General features: G+C 28.5%; 1 protein-coding gene across 6 annotated transcripts in view; it reads right to left on the bottom strand.

Moving 5' to 3' along the window:
- Positions 1–6,839: 6,839 nt before the first annotated feature.
- The window catches only part of LOC132920005 (uncharacterized), a 58,696-nt gene continuing 43,948 nt past the window's right edge, over positions 6,840–21,587 (bottom strand). For 4 of the 6 annotated variants that reach the window (XM_060981996.1, XM_060981995.1, XM_060981993.1 and 1 more), the window contains 13 exons: positions 16,190–16,567; positions 13,520–13,768; positions 12,917–13,138; positions 10,896–11,224; positions 10,659–10,824; positions 10,057–10,308; positions 9,803–9,991; positions 9,405–9,733; positions 9,127–9,341; positions 8,846–9,062; positions 8,492–8,776; positions 7,522–7,624; positions 6,840–7,449 (listed from right to left, as the gene is read on the bottom strand). In XM_060981996.1, the coding sequence (XP_060837979.1) occupies positions 7,297–7,449; positions 7,522–7,624; positions 8,492–8,776; positions 8,846–9,062; positions 9,127–9,341; positions 9,405–9,733; positions 9,803–9,991; positions 10,057–10,308; positions 10,659–10,824; positions 10,896–11,224; positions 12,917–13,138; positions 13,520–13,768; positions 16,190–16,450 (2,970 nt within the window). In that variant the 5' untranslated portion in view covers positions 16,451–16,567 and the 3' untranslated portion in view covers positions 6,840–7,296. Of the gene's footprint in view, positions 7,450–7,521; positions 7,625–7,694; positions 7,771–8,491; positions 8,777–8,845; positions 9,063–9,126; positions 9,342–9,404; positions 9,734–9,802; positions 9,992–10,056; positions 10,309–10,658; positions 10,825–10,895; positions 11,225–12,916; positions 13,139–13,519; positions 13,769–16,189; positions 16,568–19,213; positions 19,690–21,587 lie in introns of those variants that run through there. The other 2 variants (XM_060981997.1, XR_009660684.1) reach the window with 2 other exon arrangements.

Genomic DNA, 21,587 nt, shown 5'->3' with positions numbered 1-21,587 from the left:
CTGTAGTCTGATATGCATAGGTATATTGATAGACATAAATGATGATGTATAATAACTAATAAGTAATACGTATTATACTAATGCATAATGCATTTATACTGTTGTAATGGCCGATTTACTGAAGAATACGATGATAGATGTATTATAATTTATAACAATTCGCCGATGAAAATATATTCATATACCTATCTAACACATATATATAAGTAAATGGTAATGAAATTGTATAAGCATTGCAGAATGCTGATCGAGGAATATCATATTTTACGAGTGATAAATAAAGTGATATTCAATAAGAGTATGTCAATAACAGATTGTTTAGTATTTTAGATGTGTATTGTAATTTTTCAGTATTTATTCTTTTGACATTTGTGTAACTGCTGCAGACGAAATATGGGGCCGTAGAGGTGCTAAAATTATATAAATATCAGATAGACGTTTTCTATTTCAAATACCTATCATATGTATTATAAGTACTTCATAGTAATTAATGTAGGAAATAGTTAAATAGATTAAAAGAAAAATATAATAAGAAAATATATCAAAATAGGAAAGTCGCTCTACTAATACAGTTGGTGTATTTTCAAGTGTACTGTGTACTCTGTGCATACTTCATCATTAAGAAGGTTACTGTAATCTGTAATGGATGTGTTAAAACTTTAATTTGAATTTTATATCATCTTTGTACAAGAACTGCAATGATTCTGAGCTGAGATGGGTATTTTATTATTTATTTATATTTGTATTATTAATTTATTTTTGTAATAGTAATGTAGTAATTCAGTGACGGTCAAACGGTGGATGGGGAATAGATCTTCCCCATGATTTTTCTTCTTTAATACTTATAACAATTGAATTTTGTTTAAAACATTTTACGCTACTTCGACAAAATCATTTGACCACCACTGTAGTAGGTTGAAATATGTTTTGCCAATAACAAAATTTTATATAAATCATATAATATTACTATAGTATAGCTATGTAATTATTATAGTATTAATATTAGCTTATTCCTTGTATTACCTATATTAATCAATACAAACCACATCATACGCATACCTACCGTACGTCCGTATAACTGTGTGTTGGTAAGAATAGATTGTGATTTGCGGTAATGTGGTATAGCCATAAACCTATAAATAGGTAGGTTAAAAATTAAAATATTTTGAAAATGTTATTGTGTATGTTTATAGTAAACAAGGAATACTTGGGTTAGTTGGCTACAAGTGCTACAACCTACAGAAGTAAGTTGACACCAGACACATACCATCATTGATGATTTAAGTTATAAAATGTATATATATAGCATAATGAAACACCACTTAGCCACTTAGGTATGCGTTAATCGCGATTATCCATCATTCGGAATAAAACCTGAATTACCTATGAAATTTAAAAATTTCCTTAACTTGTTATTGAAGTAATACATTTATTTGTATGTTTAAAGTAATTTTTCAGGTGATTAAAACAAATCTATTTTCTTATACAGTATTACGACTCTTATAACAAATTTAGCTTCCTGTTCCTATACTCTTATAGTATAGGCTATAAACCTATGTATTATTGTAAGTATTTATATCTAGATATATTTAATATTAGAAATTATCAGATCTAAACAATGATAACAGACAACCCAATATAATAATATAATAATAATTTTACAATTATTCGTTAATAACAATTAACAATATATGATAGAATATGTGATGTAATATAGGCTGACTGACGGTCTCCGCTCAAAATCGTTTTTCTTATGCAATTATTTATCATTAAATTAAAATTTAACTCATAAGTGACTTAATCTATAACGTGGTACACCCGACACCTACTAATTACTATAGAGTATAGGTACTAAAGATTTTTAATTTTGATGTAGGTACTGGGCTTTTATAATGATGTTAGTCCAATATGATAGTACTCCTAACACTGCAACATTAATTAAAGGATGCAATTTTGGATTAATAATATTAATGTAAATTATTTCAAATTGATTTGAATAAAAATTTTTGTTTTGTGATGTTGAGCTGATAGAGCTATTATTGTGATACAGATTAGTGTTCCAGATTATTTTATCAATTGAACTATAAAACTATTGTACATTTGTACAATAGAAACAAAATTAATCCATATTTTTTAAATCTATCATAATAAATTCTGTTATATTTTTGGTCTTTTTTTTTGATTTTGACCTCCCAAGAGTACTATCTAGATTTACTTTCCTACTAGAAAAGATATTGAAATTGAAGATTATCTCAACTACTATTGTAGATTAGCTATTTAGCAATATTTAGTTAGTAATGTATTACATATATAAATATAATAATATATTATTGTATACATGTATAATGATTAATGGATTTAATAATGATAATAAAAAATTTAAATGTAAAAAATGATAGTATAATTATTATACTATAATACCATAATATAATATTATAGTACCGTCTACTGTAAAACTCGTAAGACTAAGAACGTGGCAATAATTTATCAATACCCGATAAGCGAATATAGGCAATATACCTACTTCGATGCAACACTACGTGGTATACATAATACATGTGTTGGGAATAATCGCGGAAAACAAATTGTTTGGGAATTACTCATGTCTCATGTGTATGTATCTATAGACTATAATACTGTGTTAATACAACTTATTGGCTTAAATTTAGATGGAAGATGTTAAAATATATTATACACGAATGTTATGGTAATATGGTCCATATTTTTAACAAAACAACTGCAATAACTATAGGTGAATAACCTATAGATATTGCAGTTGTTTTGAATGTTTTTGCCACAATTTTAGTATTCAATTTAGATTATACAATATAATATTATATAGGTATTAGGTATAATGTTATCAGTGATCATTAGCGCAACGAATGACATTTCAAAGAAAAAGAACTATAATATTATTGAAACCAAATCCACGACATCAAAATGCGAATAACAACATTATAATTTATAATAAGTAATAACAATATTTTGATGGACATTATGGCTTGATATAATATAGTCTCCGTTTAAAATCATTGACATTTTATCGTATAAACGTCCAACTATAAAATTTATCAAAATCTTTAGTTTACCTATATTACGATTTTATAGACAGAAAAATACAAAATAGCATTTTAGAAAAAGTCTAGGATAACTTGTACACAAGCACAATATTTTATAATATTAAATACAAATTAAGGAAAATAGTACGATATCCCGATACCTAAAGGTATACTGTTTAATATGGTTTATAGTCATAGTTTTGTACGCGTCAGTAAGTAGGCACCTAGTTTAGTATACACACTTGTACCAATATGGCAATATACATATTATACAACAATCTACATAGTATTACTATTTACTGCAGTAATAGACGTATATGTCGCCTTTAGATTGCGCGTTTGTGTAATTTCATTTTTGGCCTTCATGCATACAATTATGTGCATAAAATAGTTGGTAGGTACTATTTTTTTTTCTATCTACGCATCAGCTTATAAGATATGTACCAACTACATATTATAATATTATCTAATATACCTAATTGACATCTGCATTTTGATAGTTCCAATAATATTTAAGGTTAGACTACGCGAAGAAGCGCGAAACGAAAGTGTATACACTAAGGTTATGAAATACGCCTATATAAATATAATACAATATATTCCATGAAAAAAATTAAAACCGCGGGATTGTTTTGATCAATATAATTTCTTTGAAAGTTTAGTAAATAACTATGCGTAATATACGTAGACTTATTAAATTTACGCATATATAATCGAATAATACATAATATGTATATGATTAAGTGGAGTAGGTATACACCATCATATCGGTACCTACCTGAAGATTACAAGGCTGTAGTGTAGTCGTAAGCAATTTTTACATATACTTACTTTTAAGATGTAAATATGTAATCCTAGGTGCTCTACACTTTTAATGGTTTTAGATGAATTATTAGAAGGTTAGTTTATGAACTTATCAATGTCCGATTACTGTTTTGGGCGTATGTTTGGATTTATTAGCTTCTTTTAGTTTTAAGTTATGCATGAAAAATATACTTGACTAATTTCATTTAACAAGTTTTTTAAGTCAATTTTTTTGTTTTTAAAATAATTTAAAATACGAAATTATTATTTTCTATTCTATATTTATATATTAAGTTGTAAAGATTAATGAAGACAAATCTTTTGATAAAATTTAAATCGGACCACTGGTAGTATCAACAATTGTTCTCTTTTAATAGTTTCCACTAGTACCTAAGTTAATTAATGTCCATAAATATTCCATACATAATAAATTGCCATTATTACAAATTGTCTGCTCTAACAGCTTTAAAATATACATATTATCAAATATATGTGAGGCTAGCATGTTAATAATGTAATAATTTAAGAAAATGTATTTATATTTTATACCCATATAATGCTAATAGTCTAGTTGTCAAAGCTGGAATTTAGTATTCAAAAATCAATAAAAAAAATAAACATATTTTCTTACTTTATTTACATTTATTATATTCCTATATACATGTTTGAGTTTTCACTAAGTTGAAGGTCGAAGTCTGTCAATTATGTAATACTGTAATGTCTATAATAGTTAAAAATATCAGATACATACGTGTTTGACCTAATATCAGTAATATCACTAATATCCATTAATTATTATGCTACCTACGTTATGGTATCATATTATACCTATGTAATAATAAATGTCGATAATTCGGTTTGACTAGATTTAATACAACTGCAAATTGCAATACCTAAACGTGTCGATAAACAAACACACCAACAATATATAGGTACATACTTTTAAAATTTGTATTGCTTTTGCAGCATATAATATAGGTACCTAACCTATGAATATTATACAAAATCGTCTGATCGATATTTCTTATTTGTACCATTTATTTAATTTGTAAATATAAATAAATATTAATTAAATAACATGGTAATGATTGGTAACGTAATAACGTATGTACGAAACTTGCTATAGTCAATAATGTACTAATTTTTAATGAAACACCGAAGTTTCAAATTATAATTAATTATTAATAGGACTGTTCCCAAAACTCAAGAGTTCAGCAATAATGAAAAACGAAGTGTTTTTAATGCTAATAGGTACCATAATAATAATAATTATTACAAAATAGTAATAATAGTATTATGATAATAGCTATTCATAACCAGGACTAGCAAATATGCGTTCGTATAATAAGACTTTGTAGAAATAAATAAGTTAAGTCAAAATTTGTTTAATATTACGATTAAGTATAACACTTATTATACTTAAATTATTTTCGAATATTAGAGTTTTTCTACTTGTAAGTGTATTTTTTTTTCAAATATTCGTATTAAAGCAATAAGCATATTTTTTCTATTTTAATAAGTAATAATTTAGATTTATTTTATACAATTTATCAGTTATGAATGTTATGATTACTGATAAAGTGATAAATAGGCATTAGGCACATACGTATATAGTACAAATACAAATTAATTTTATTATTTGCGACTGTTGGCTGTCAAGTGTTGACTCCAATACAAATTTAATTTATATTAAATAAGACAAATTATTTTTATATTACTAATGCCAATGAATAAAATTAATTCCAATTCAAAATTTTGCACACTGAATACTGATGTTTAATATTGATTATAATTTTGCACTACTACATAATGTAAAAAAAAATTACGAATTTTTTACCAAAAGGGCCAAAAGATTGAAAATAATTTTACAATTTTTAAGTTTTAGGACTAATTTTGAAAACAATTTTAAATTCTCATATACTAATCAAATTTTTATTAATTTAAAGATCATTTTTTTAGAAAAATTTGTTAAACATTTAAATATTTTTTTAGTATTTAATGGTAAAAATTCCGAAGTAGAATTTCTCAAAAAGCTAATTAATATTTAAACTATAAATATCAATTTAATGATAATGAATGAAAGACCTAACCTATTTTATACACTTAAAAAAAATAGTACTTCTCTGTTAAATGAGATTAATTTGTTTTTTTGAAATACCTAATATATGATATCTAAGACTACCAATATTTGCCTACTTTTTCTATTTTGACAGACTACCTTATTTTTATTCATATTAACCAATCATAATTAAATTCTTTGTGCATTTACTCGTATTTATGTATTTAGAAATCAGATTTTGATTGTTTTAAAAATTTTGGTAAATTTACATTCCCTTACGTTCTGTTGTCACGCGAATTCAGCTAAATATGATTTTAAATGATAACGCAATGTTTTTTGTTCTACCATCTTGTTGATCCCCAGAGCCTTTCTATATTTCGAGTATGTGCTCTACTTAGAGGATCTACAAAGTTTTTGCTGTGGTTTACACTGTTTACAGTCAAGTGCTTAAAACCTGCTTTTTCAAGTTCCCTAAAGTTATATGCCCTCCAATAATCTGTTGTTCTCTTTTTTATACTTAACAATATTGCATTGAGGAGAGTAGACATGGTCCAATCAAGGACCTCGGCTAAAAAAACATTCTTTAGTTTCACAACATAGTCCTCCAAAAATCTATTGTTTTCAAAGTATTCAGCTTGCATTATTTTTGGGCTTAGAAACAAGGTTTTCTTCTCTCTCAACATACTCACAGCATATAATATAATATTCTAAATGTAAATAATTCTTTAATATTTAAATGATTCTGTTCTATAGACCACATATAAGTAATAAGTGACTAATAACTCAGGTATTGTTTACTTACATACTTTATACTTTATGAATTGTCTCATGTAAGCAAGGGTAAAGTATAATACAAGTAGGTAATTATAGTCTAAATACATTATTCAACAATAATTAATTATAAATATAAAATACAATTATTAGGTAAAGTATTTAAACAATTTTATTATGGCAATCAACATGGAGTAGGTATTTTAATTTTATAACATCTAAATTGAATAAAAAGTGATAATTTTAACAATAATAACACGTGTGAATCATTTATATATGTTGTACATTTTCATTATTAACTTAATAAAATAAGATAACAATTATTGAAATATATATGTTAACTTGAAATAATATAAATAACACTTAAAGTGAAAAACAAAATATTTGGATTAACTAAACTATATAATTTATTTGACATACAAAATATAACTACTAAATATTATTATTTACATGATTAACTAGGTTAATCATAAATTCAAAACTAGGTTTATATTTATATAAAAATTAGCTAATTACTTCTAGTAAAATTAGTCAAGTAAATGACTTATTTTAAATAAAATAACAATACATTACAAATTAAGTAAATAATAATATTATAAAAATCTACATCAATGGTTGAGCAAATTTGTTCTTGTTTATCGGATTGAAAACAATAGGTTTGTACATTGAATTTTTATTTTTCATAAATGGTTGTAGAGAATTTACACCGACTATAGAACTAGCCGGAATCTTTTCATTGGTAACTTCATTTAATTCCTGAAAAAAATAAAAATTCACTAATTATATTTAATACCTACGCATAAAAAGGTTTTTTCTAAAGATATTTACTGTTTCATTATTTTGTTTTTGCTTTAAGTTTTTTATAATATGTATATAATCAAGATTTATTCCAATGTCGTTGTTTTCTCGATCAGATATTGGACTGGCTGATCTAAATGGTGCAAAATAAAAACACAATTATCCTACAATTTAGAATGAACCAAGCAACATTTACTACCAACCTATATTGGTGAAATGGTGACTTGAATATTTGTTGACTAGAATACACTTAATCCCGAGCTCCATACTTGCTAAAACCTATGTTAGAATTGTTAACCAAAGCATGATAGTAGTTAGTATTTTCATTTATAATGTATTTATTGTTAAATTTATTGAAACTCTGTGAGAAGTTGTTGAATTTGTTAGGTTTTTTGTTTGTCAGAAGTAGGTAGTTAATAAAGTATGTAAACACTAAACATTTTAAAAAATAAAGAATAATCACTGAAATTTGTTTTTAATTTGAAAAGTAGTGTTTATAATTTTTTTTTTTTAATTTATAACGGATTATTATAGTATGATTGTTTTGTTTATATGTAATAGCTAATATTCTTTATTTAAAAAAAATCTATTATGTCTAATCTCTACCCCAAAATCCAATATTTTTAACACTTATCCTAATGGTCATAAATTAAATAATTTTAAATTATAAGTTATACAAGTTATATCTAATATGCGTTGGTTAAAGTAAACTAATTTGTTAAAACATGTTCAAAACTTAATGTTGTCATAAAAATTAAAATGTTCAACATTTTTAAGTCAATACCTATTAGTTTGGTTAATATTTTGTATTATTATTGTGTTTTAATTAAGTATTAAATATAGGTATTTGAATTAAATAGTCATGCGTTTCAAATTCACTAAGTAGTAATATGTTTTTTTTATTAGGTAAAATATACGTAATATAATTGTTAACTTTAGTCATTTATTAACTATGGTTTATGGTAATGGTATAACTGGTATAAGTTAATGATTTATCTACCTGCTTCTGTGCTTTGAACGTGAAGTTGGTCGAGTAATCGACACAGATACTTCTGAGTCCGAACTTGCCACAGAATGTGGGAGGGCCCCTTGAGCAAAGTCTCTTCTGTAATTTCCGGATGTTGGTGTTGATGATCCCTTTTCAGTTCCATTACATTGTTTACGAACAGTATTTGGTGTCACATATACTGGAGTACTTTTAGGCATTTGGTATACAACTTTTGGATGCACAGTTGTAGATTTTTTCACTGGAGTTTCTGAACGATTAATAGGTTCGTGTTCAACTCTAAAATGGACAGTTTAGTTAAATATAATTATTTGTTGGTAAATATTTTTAGTATAAAATAATTTTTACCTGGAAGAGTTAAAATCTTTATAGTCACGTCTTGACTCTCTGAATTCAGAGAGTACTTGAGTACCAGATGGAAGAGGTTGTGCTGGTTCTCTATCACCTTGTGTTAACGTATACAGTCTCAACTGTTGTCGAATATCTGCCTTTTCTCTTTCTCGTTTTCGCTGAAATTCTTCTTCCACTCGACGCATTGCCTCCATTTCACTAAGTCTCTGACGTTCTGAAATCAATCATATAAAATAAGAATCATTTTTTTAAATACATGAAAGTGCATCTTTTACTACCTTTGTACTCTGCTTCTTTTGATAATTTTTCAGCAATTTTCTTTCGTTCAATTTGTCGTATTGTACTTTGAAATGCAAACTTTTTATTTGATGATTTTTGTTGCTTTGTTCTTTCATTCATGACTGGTAACTCATCATCCTCCAGATCGTCTCTTGTGAGGTCCTCACATGACTTTGATACAATGGCTTTATTTTGAGGCACGTTTGTTATATCCCTATGAATTAGATTATTATTTAAAAATAGTTTTATCAACAGTTATTTAGATATTTAAATTTACTTTTGATATAAATAATTTAATGATTTATATTCTGGTAAATACATAGCTCGCCTGCCTGCAGCTAAATATGAAAATTTTGGTAAAGATGACATAGCTAATTCTTCATCAGAAGGTTCTTCTCCATTTTGACATTCTAGTTGATTCCAATTTTGCGATGGAAAATTGCCAACTAAACCTGATTGATGCAATGAATCTGGCACGCTTCTACTTAACACCCAGTTTTCATCCAATTGTGATTTGTTTTTATCTGTGGATGCTTTTCCTCTGTTTAACTTAGATTTGAAGTAACCATGAGATTTGGGTGGATTCATCGGTGAAAAATCTTCATTCTTTACAGAACAAAATACATTTTATTGTTTTAATAAATACGAAATATTACTTTTATTAATACAACTCACTAATTGTCCATATCTTTTATCAATTCCTGCACTTTCATCTCTAGGTAGGGATAGACAGAAACTTGGTTTAGCAATTGTACGAGTTCTTGAAAATTGTGTGGTATCCAAACTTTGAGGTGAAACTGGTGCCGAATCCAATCCACCATCTGAACTTGTTTCTTCCAAGTCTTGCTGTGGAGTCCAAGCAACCTAAAAGTTATAATATAATAATTTATGATAAATTAATATTTTTTAACATGTTTTTTATGTATTACCTGTGAATTATGGGCTGAATTAGGACTAGCATCTCCAGAAATACCACTATCTCCGGATTTATCACCAGAAATATGAGGTTGATCTATAATTGGTATTAAGTCTTCCTCTCCGCCACTACAGTTGGGACTAACTGGTGAAGGACTTTCTAAAGCAGTGAGTAAGCGCCAAGCAGCTGTTGGACTAAATCTAGGGATGTCAAACTGTTTTCTTGGTAATGTAGGTCTTAGTTGAAGAGATATGTCACCACCGCTCTAAAATATATATTTAAAATAAATAAATAATATACTTTTAAGTTTTAGTTATAGTATCATAGTGAAATAAATATAAAATATTATTCTTAACCTATACCCAAAATTTAAATATGCAAGGGAAACATTTAATTGCTTTTATTATATATAAATAAACAGATATACATATTAACAAAAATATTATATTATACTAATCAAATTTAATTAAAATAAAAAAAAACCCGGTTTAATAAAAAAATTAGTTAATAAAATGTTGAGCTCATATAATGTATGAAATTGAATTTTGCGAAAATTAAAAGTATATTTCATGTTTCAATAATGATTATTCAAAACAGATAGTCTTTGATTTATACCTCGTCTGTGGGGTCACTGCTAGTAATACTATCAGAAGGGGAAGCGTTCGTTTTATTAAAGCTCTCAGCGAATCGATCAACGTCTTCTGAAGTTCTACTAATCTTTGTTGTATCGTTGAATTCGTTCATACCGAAATAGAAAGTTTTCGGTTTAATATCTGGCGCGCTAAACAACGAAAAATACATTAAATGCTTGTATTATTGTAATAATCGATTGCTATCTTTTATAGGACATACCTCGTTTTTGGCTTGTCTTTCTTGTCGTGGCTCTTGTTCTCGTCGTTGGAACCTGTGGCTGACGAACCCTCGCCCGTGCATCGGATATCGTCGTCTTCTGGTAATTTTGTAGCAAGATTCGGTATCGACCTGGACATCCGTTTAGCTCGATCGGCCATTAACCGTTGTCTGTTTGAGTTCACTGGGCTCTCGCGATGTTTGTCACTGTCAGTGACCACAACCGTACGTTCTTCGGAAGCAGGATTGGACGAGCTCTCCGAAGCGCGACCTACGGGCGGATGACGGAATTCCTTTTCTCTCAGCCTTTCAGTCACACGTTTCAATTCAGCCTGAAAAATTAAAATTAGTAAAGTTAGTATTTAAAGTTATCATTAAAAACCCCTTTGGATTTAGTAGAGTAAAAACTTTTCAGAGAAAAATATTTAAAAAAAAAATGAATTTCATTTTATTTAAATGGTAGAGCAGCGTATTATATAATAATGAATAGTGGTTATACCTATTTAATTTTTTTTATAATTTCATAGACGAATGCGATTTTTTTTGCTGCGTAAAAAATCCAATAGGGTGATAATTCCAAAGACTATTAATAATGCTTGCCTAGATATCTAACCGGTATGGTCAATTTGACGCGTGCCAGAAGATTTCCTATTATACTTACATCCAAGCTAGCTGCTCTATTGCGTAAATACTAAATACTAACTGGTCCACACAACAAAGGATGCCCCCGTCGAAAATCAGCAGCTGCGACATTGTTATACATATGGAACAGTGGTTCGTTGTTATAGGAATAATGTATAATTTATGCGAAGGGGTCAAATTAATATGCTGGACGCTAACATTTTGTTTAGGGGCAGAGAAGATTTAATGGTGTTAAAAAATATGTGAGCCGTGAGGAATGTTTTTGTTAAAGCGAAAAACCTTACCTTATTATTATAGTACGCGCCAGTTAGATTGATTTATATTTACATACAATATTTTTAAGTTTAAATTTTAATATTATATTATGGAGTGAACTTTTAATTAAATACTTCGCAGTTGGAAATTAATAAAAAAAATTTCTTTTTATATGCAAGTCTTAAAATTTTAACAAAAGATTATTTATACTGAAACCATAAAATCTAATAAATGTATAAAAGCAATTTTTTTTATAGACATTTTAAGTAAAGTGTGAATGAAATTACTATTTTAAACAATAAATAACGATGTTAATTATTTTGTTATAATTTAAAAACTTTATTCGTGGAACCCTAATGCAATATTTTCGGAAAAAAAATTATAACCTACTTGACATATTAAAAGAAAAATAATAGCTATTATATTAAAAAACATATCACGAAATACAGTTGGTAATATAAGTTGTCAGACCGTCTCTGCTCAGTCATTTTTCGTACATTGAATTCAAATTTAATACACCCATAATAGTGACCATCTCGACACCTAATGTGGAGCAAAGTAGGTACTTCTTGCCTACCTTTTATTTATTTATTAAATATACAGCTGCAGCAGCAATAACCACTTGAGAACTATATATATTTATATTTTATATACCTAAGTATATATTTAAGGATAATATTTCATAAATTCATAGTCAATAATATCACTATATGTTTATTATAAATTAAAAATTACAATATATGTATTTTTTAATAAAGAATACTTTTTTTCTTAACTCTAGTATAAGTGTACAAAGAAATATAATTTAACCTTTTTGTTTATTATTATACCAGAAAGCTAAATATGACGCTATATAATATTACCGATTTAATATCGTAAATCGTAATCGTATAGAATTATTTTTATAATACCTACCCTAACTACCTACCCTAATTTACGTTGTAAATATTTTATATATTTTATATTATTTTAATTTCAGTACCTACATACTAGTATCATAATTCATACTATATAATTATAACAAATTTTTCTTATACATTAAATTAAATACGATATGAACTAGTAATTAAATAGAATCTTTTAAAAACTACACCATTCGTTAAAAATTCAATATAAGTCAAACTCACTTGAAATTGTGGGGAAGACATGCTTCGATGTAGATTGCTAGGTTGTGGTTTAACTTCAGGCTGAAACTCTGCATTTTTTAATTCGTCTCTGCTGATCTTACGTTTTGTTTCAGCTCTAGTCTTAAATAACCTCAATCTCGGCATACCATTATTTTGACTAGATCTACTATTATCCCTATGATTTTCCCAATGTTGATACGAGTCCGGCGAAGAGCTGTCCATCTATGAAATGTAAAAAACATATAATTTATGTAAAGACACCAATTTTTTGTCTAATATAATATAAATAGGTAAACTAAGACATATAGTCATTTAATGACACGGAGGAAATCTCATTTAGGTGATGCGTATAACGTATTTTAATATAGGCAGTATGCTAAATATTTAAATCCTCTAATCACTTATATATATAATACATAATAATATACAATTCATTTATATATATTTCAAGTAATATTTTAGTTGTGGTAAAATTAAAAAAAAAATACAAATACATTATATTTAACGTAATTACATTATAATCATAATAACTGGTTTCATTATATAAACGTCTTAAAATATGTATAATATTTTCTAAAATCAAAACATAATATATGTACTCACTCCGTTATGATGCGACGAAGATGGTGGTACTTGAGGAGCTCTGTATTTTTTTTTAGATCGGGACATTCTGCCTTTGACAGCACCATTGTCTCCGTGATTGTGATGATGTTGGTAACTCATTGGTGGCAGTTGACGGGAGTCTGAAAATCGTAAGTCTGGTTCGCTGGTATACATATTGTACCCCATACGATCTCGTCTTCCATCTCTAGGAACGTGTCTTTGAATCTCATATCCATATCCATGTTGAATCTAAAGAAAATTTTATTTAAATATTTAAATGAAATTTAAAAAAAAATTTTTAATTCTCTTATTAATATACCTACCTATAATACTATAATAATGTGAGCTGAGTGTATAAATATATTTTTGTGTAAACATTTTTAAATTTAAAATAATTAAATTTTTAATATATTAGTTTTTTCAGTGTGAAATATTTCATTTCATATTATTAATTTCTTAAATTTCAGCAACATTTTATTTTAATTAATTTTTGTTAACAATTTTTATAATTAAGATAGAGGAATACTTCAAATTATTAGTCAAATTGTGAAGTACATTTTAGATTATTATTGTAGCAGTTGTCGGCTATAACAATTTAATTAAATGGTTATGAATAGTTATAATGTTTAACAAACATAAACAATTTTGTTTTACATAACTTTTAAAAAGTGGTTTTGTATTTCAATGAATGGTTTGAAAAACAACTTAATATATACTATATATAATAATATATATAACCAATTATTGTATTTTGCATCAGTTATTTATAAAAGGGAGTTTTAGATAGGCAAACGTGGTACACGTATGTTTAGGTACAGTGTGGAAAGTATCAAAACTCTATTTTTTAGTTATCATTATAATATACCATATTTTAAATTTTATTATAACATGGTATATATATATTCCCTAGTATATTTCAAGGATTTATATTATTTTTACGGTTTTATTTTTAATTAACGGGTTCATGGTCAGAATTATTTATGGAATTATTATAAGTGAAAGATTGATAGATATTATTTTTTTCTTCAGCATGACATACATTTTATTTTATTTTACTGTTAGGTAAAAATAAATAATAAAATATACAATTAAATAAAATTATTTTTGTATTGATATACTTTTCATAAAAAAAGAAGAGGGTAAACTGTATAGGAATTATAATATTTTTCAATAATCCCGTAATAACAATGGGGAAAATATTGTACCATACTTAAAGGCAATAATTTATAACATAGGTCATTGATATTCAATAAAATACTCATATTAATTGCAATGCATTTATTATTTCAAAAAAGTAAATACCATTAAGTGACTTGTTTCAATGGATAAGTAAAGTACTTCTAATTTAGCTTTTTCTAAGACCACCGTATATATTTTAAGCTTTAAAGCTAAACACGGTTCTAAATCGGTAATTATTCTAAAATAAAACGTAAGTAAGTATAAAGATCAATGTAATGAATTGTAAATATTTATTTATTTACTAGAGTAACCACGAACCGGCAATAACAATTTTAATAAAATGTTTAAAATAGATACGCCAGCACATAGTGTGATATTATTACGCACTACATGGGATGAGATTAGTTTTGAGCGTACATTTTTGTCAGTAATATGAAAATTGTAAAAGTTTTAGTCAATTACAATTTTTTTTCTGTATTTTCTGCACATTTAATGTTAGTTATACCTGTACATAACTATATTTATGGATATTTCGACAAAATTTGATAGTTAAGAGGACGTCACATCCGAATATGTTGTCTTACTAATAACGTACATTATAACAAATTTGCGTTCAGAAAAACATATTTTGTGTAGAGTAAATTTAGCTATTATCAAATTTACTCTAATATTAAAAATAATATCACAAAATGTGTTTTTTTGAACGTAAATTGGTTATGATTTACGTTAGTAAGACAGAGACAACACATGCGAGTATGGCATCGTCTTGAGCTAAATTAAATTGTATAGCAAGGGTGGCGAACCTTTTTGGGGTCAAGTGACAAATTTTCCCAGTCAAGGTTTTCGAGATTTTATCACGATCCCAAAGGAAATTATATTTTCTAAGGATAAAAATAAATTTACTAGATTTATTATGTATTATTTTATTAAGTAAATATATAATTAAAATTATAATTTGTAAAATGTATATAATTTGTTTCTTTGAATTTCTTATAACAGTTATAATCAAAACTTTATAAATAGCATAATTTTTAATAATTTCATTTTTTTCTCGTGCCATTGAAATTTGATCAACGTGCCACCTTTGGCACGCGTGCCATAGGTTTGCCACCCCTGTTATATACCTACTACTTTTAAGACCTAATAAAGGTGTAAAATAATATTTCATCATCATTGTGTAGGATTTAGGTTAGTGGTTGAAAATTGTTTACAAATCAATCGTTTTCGGTTGACACATTAATATCAATTTTAATATAATCAATTTTTTTTAATAGGAGTGAAATTTATTGTTTTTAATATATTGTTCGGTAATTTCATCAAAAAATAATTTATTTTGTATAGAATATCGAATTAAGTTATTACATTTAGTCTTCCATATTTTCAATTTTTCACTGCATATTATAATATATGGCCAAACGTGATATGTTTAGATAACAAACACGATGATATTTGGAAAAAAGATAATAGCGTACATGCAAACATTATACTCACGTCGTCCCGGTGCAGATATTCGTATGGCCGTTTACCGTTTATGGTGCCGGCCGTATGCAGCATGGACCCGTTTTCGGTGGGCCTAAGCCGTGCTCGTTGTTGGCCGGGCGCGTGCGCTGGCAGAACTTTGGGCCCGGAGGTCGGCGGCCTGAAATACTGCGATCGCGGGAACGAGTAGGCCCACGAGTGTGGTGGTATCGAACGCGCGTCGCCGCCGGTCGCGTACGACGTGCTGCTGCCGTGACTGTTCGAGTTGCCCATCGCTGCAGCGCGTGGCTGTCGGTCTGTGTGGCAGCGTTGTGATGGAACAGAGCACGACGACGCGTATTAGCCTCGCTATTTGTGCGCAGCGAGTTACACCGACGATTGGGTCTTCATCTATGGGAAACAAACGACGAAATAAAATTAAGTAATAGTCGACGGTATGGGGTGTAGTCGATCCATATAAAGGTACCTATTATTGAGCATTTAAATCAACATAATTATTATTGTGTATTTTGTATAGGTATTTTTGTTCTTCAGATTTTTTGGTGATGAGGGTACGTTTAAAATGTATATAAATACATTCAATACATGCGTTTGAGATGGTTTTTTTAAAAAATCAATATTAATTTAGTAATATGAGATTTATTATCCTATTATTACCATTGTATAGATGAATTATGCTATATTATTTTATAATTTGATGTGTGATGTACATTGTAGGTATATAATATGTATGTAAGAATTCGAATGGAAAAATCTGCCAGAATTCTACACCTTTGTTTTTAAAAATGATTTTTATCGCATCCCCTTTTTTCGTAGTTTCAGTTTTTAAAAATATCAACCACGCATTTATTGTAAAATTGGCAACGTAGGTACTAAAACTACTAAACATAGTCCTTTATCTAATCGTACATTCTATCTGGAGTTCAATCACAGTTCTTAAACTGTACTCTACTATTCTCCCCTACTAAAAAGTGGCGAGACTGCATTAGACTTCATCAATTAATAATATTAAGAAGACTTTAAGAGAACAGTCTCCATCACTAGAATAAGTTTAAAACACCTTTTTCTTCTCTCGGTCTAAATTTTTCAAATCTTAATGCTCTCTATAATAATGCTATCGCCTATCCATTTATTATAATAAAAGCTATCCTTAATTATATTCTCCACATTGGTTTCAACATTTAAAATATGCAATCTTTGCGTTTATCTGTTTTATTATTTTTACTATTATTATAGTCATGTTTTAATGGTCGAAGTATAATAATTTACGCTTAAATTTCATTAAAAAAATTTCATACAGGAATACGTGTTGAATTTAATGAAACTGGTGATTAAAATAGTTTTTATGTACAGGTAATGTGGACCTCTAACTTTACGAATTTATAATTTCAAATTTACAGTTGAACGCTATTCATGATAATTATAATTGATCAATAATAGTTATTATTATATTATCGGTGAAATTAAAATTTGCTTCGAGTAAATAGAAATTAAAAACAAATATGATTAATATGAAACATACTTAATTAGGTAATGGGAAATAAAATCGCATTCGTCGAGTTCCGGTAATACTTACGACACGTGTATAATAACATTATAATTATTGTTACGTTGTGTATAATTTAACTAGTAAATTATATTACTATCGTACGATGATGAATGGTGTATTTTAAGCCGGATGGTAATTACGATATTAATGTATTTGTCGCAATCAAAATATATATTGGCTCGATAACAAATAATGTAGATAATGTAGATAATATCGAATATATAGAAATATAGTCCGCATAATTTATTGTGGAGTGTGTCTGATTGAGACATTGTATACATAAGGTTTGAAAGAAGATCAATATTTAATAGCCTTGTATAAGTCTATATAATATTTATTATAAAATAAGTATAAGGAATTATTTTAAATGTAGAATAATAACCGTGTTATACAAAATTTGATCAGTAAGGAACGTGTTAAAAATATCCCGCCAATTGTGTTTCTATAACACTAATAACATAATAATGATTATATTCATCTTTATATTATATTATGATGTGCATATTAGTATCGATTTCACTACATGGAGTATTATAATTATTAATTAATATATAATACATACCGTTATTAACATGGTTTATAAAAGTAAGTTTCTATATAGTATTGATGATTTAGTATTTTAGACATTTGTATATATATTTTATGAATGGAATACTGCATATTTTGTAACAATATATTACCTATGTATGGCAATAAATCTGTCTGATTTGAAGGAATCTTTTAATTCAAAATATAAAGTACATTTCACTTAAAATACTAATTAATTGAAATTAAATTAAAGTATTTATACATTTTAGTTTATACTATTGCTTAAACACTCTTTTTGTACGTAAGTTTTATCTGCACGTAATCGAACCTGCGTTGTATATTGTTGCTATGTGTATTATAAATGAAAAATATTTTTTGATTTTACTTCAATGTTTGAAAGTACAATACGAGTAGATAGGTTATGCCTAATCCTAATGCACATCGTGTATTTTAAATGACGAACATTTATAAACTTTGCCTATAACATAATATTAAGTTATTTTCATTCAGTCTTTCAGGTATACGATTGGAGTAAACCTCAATATTATTGCCAGTATTTTGGACAAAAGTATCTAATATTATTAATTGGGTCTAAAAACGATATTAAAAAGTAATATATAATAATTAATTTTATTTATTATTTCAATAATATTATGGTTCAATTTTTCTGATATTTGGTACATTTGTATTTTTAGTTATTAAAGAAAATCACGGTAAAAACCAATAGGTTTTTCATAAATATAAATATAAAAAGAGTTCCGACCCTAATGATTTGAAGAATATTCAATGTTTATAACTCGTGCACTCGAAAAATTATTGATCATAAATACTATTAATAGTATATACTATATTATATTGGCATAGTTTTCGAATCGATTTAATGGACTCGGTGCTCGGTTATGTCCACGGACGTAATATACCGTAAATTAATCGTCGAAAAACAAATAATACAAGAATACCTCGACATTTTCCGATGTATCCTCCTGAAATCCATCGTCTTAAAAGCAATAATCAATAATGGTTCTCTCGCCACCGTCGTAAAAAAGCGCTTTCAAGACCAACCGACGAAACACGTTCACGGAACACACTTCGAGTATATCACACGAACGGCGTTCGGGTATTTTCTCAGCGCGGCACTCGGGACGGTTTTCGCAGACAAAATCCGAGGGAGCGGAAAAAGAAAATCTCGATTTCCAGACAAACACGCGCCCAGCCGCACACGAACTTTGCGCGATGTACGGGTGATATCGCACACGCGCTCGCGAATAAGGAACAACACGACCGCGGCGGAAACGAGACACGTGATGACCGCCGATAGCGCGGCGCAGTCGTTGTTTGTTTCGGAAGGAACGCCGCGAGTACTGTACAACACACGGCGAGACGCGTGTTGCGTGTGTGTTCCGTTACCGGGTCGGTTCCGGCGAGAGACCGTTATTGTACGACTGAGAATAAGTGAGAGACCGAGAGAGTGATCGACTAAGAGAGAGAGAGAGAGTAAGTGAGAGCGATAGCGATGGAGTGCGAGAGACGCGCGCTATTGCACCGTCGAGCCGCGCTCCCCGCCATACACACTAGCGGTGACGGAAATGAACGTCGCCGCCGTTGCAATCGCTCGACTCGCCAGCGTTAGCCGCCGTCGCGTCTCGGCTCACCGCGCGATCGCAATAAATAACGACAAGTATTCGAAACACATAATATTATATTATAATAAATAATAAAATTGTCGTTGGCGGGTATTTCAATTTTTTTTTTTTTAATTCTTTCTCTTTTCCACCGCGACTTGTCCGCAAGCCCACACACGAAAAAATTTCACTCGTTCTTCCTGTGCCTGTGTAGTGTCTTTTAAACGACGTTCCACACACCCTATCCGTAAGACTGTTGTTATGATTATTTTCACAACGACTTTTGTTGCAAATTTGGCTACACTTGACGAAATACATGATACGCCAATAATTATACCAATTACATTATTACGTATTATACCTATCTATGGATAGATAATATATATATTATTGAAATTCATTAAATACTGCAACGTTCTACCTTTTTTTTGGGTTGGCTGGTCGATACATTTATAGTATACTTAAACCTTAGTGCAGTAAAAAAGGCGAAAGTTGTATATTTTCTCGATTTCGTACGTTTAGGTCGTATGTAAAATATATAAGTATATAACGCATCATGTGTGTCGTATATCGAAACAAGGAATTTTTCAAAATAAATAAGATGACATATAGGTAAAGTACATTTTACCTTTACGAGGCACCCAGCGCAAAATCCCGGAAAAACTGACACAGAAAGCTTAACTGGGCGGTTAAGACTGATAAATATATTTGATAATATTAGACGAAAATACGCAGTTATGCATGGCTTGTCGCAAATATATTGTTTACAATTATATTATGGTATGATGGTCACCTATAAATCGAGTTTACAAGTTGCCTGCATAATAAAAAGAATCTTGGCTTACGAACTTCATTATACATATATAATTGTTATTTGTCACTCGAGATCAAGTGAGATTTTAAACTTGCCTGGCCAAAATGTGATAAGTACACAGATCATCTATATCGACGTTTGCTCACATCTTCGACCGTTATTTAGGAATTTATTGTATTTACCAAGATAATATAAACTTTCAAAAACATAGCCTCTTTAAGTATACTTAAAAATTCTAAAAATCAAAATCTCAATAAATGCATGGGTAGTTAAAGCATAAAATGTAGGTAAGCATGTTAGGCAAATCACTCTGTATATATATATTTTTGTGAGCAGAAGGTACACGATTAGCAATTATACAGTCAGCTTCCGCTCTATGCAAATTATATTCTCCTGCTGCTACCTTTATAATATAGCTACTTAAAACTGTTCTCGTTGGAAACACTGTTCGTGCGCGTTTTTCCGGAACCACGAAAAATACAACCATCTAGGTTGCTGAAGATAGCGGTGCGTGTGTCTTAACCTCTGCGCAAATTCGTCAGAAAATTCAATGCTCGTCGCACGGACAAGGAGACGACGACCTAAACATACTGCTGCGAAATAATAACAATTATAATAGGTATTCCGTCTTTTATGCATCAGCCTTAATAAAAAATATATTTATGGACCGTGGCTACTGGTTAGACATAATACATTAATAATGATATACATACTATTATTATGAACGCTGTATTATATAGGTAGTCACTTTATTTTATAAGTACGCAATAATTATAGTATAATAATTTCATTTTGAAAGATTACAAAATTATTTTTTGTTTGTATAATTGTATAGTATATATTATAGGTACTATGTACCTATAGGCACACTAAGGGAACACTTAAACACCATGTTTT

Source organism: Rhopalosiphum padi, chromosome 2, assembly GCF_020882245.1.
Source record: "Rhopalosiphum padi isolate XX-2018 chromosome 2, ASM2088224v1, whole genome shotgun sequence".
Classification (NCBI taxonomy): Eukaryota; Metazoa; Arthropoda; class Insecta; order Hemiptera; family Aphididae; genus Rhopalosiphum; species Rhopalosiphum padi.
Note: the sequence above shows the minus strand (reverse complement) of the source record. Positions and strands in the feature narration are given on the sequence as shown.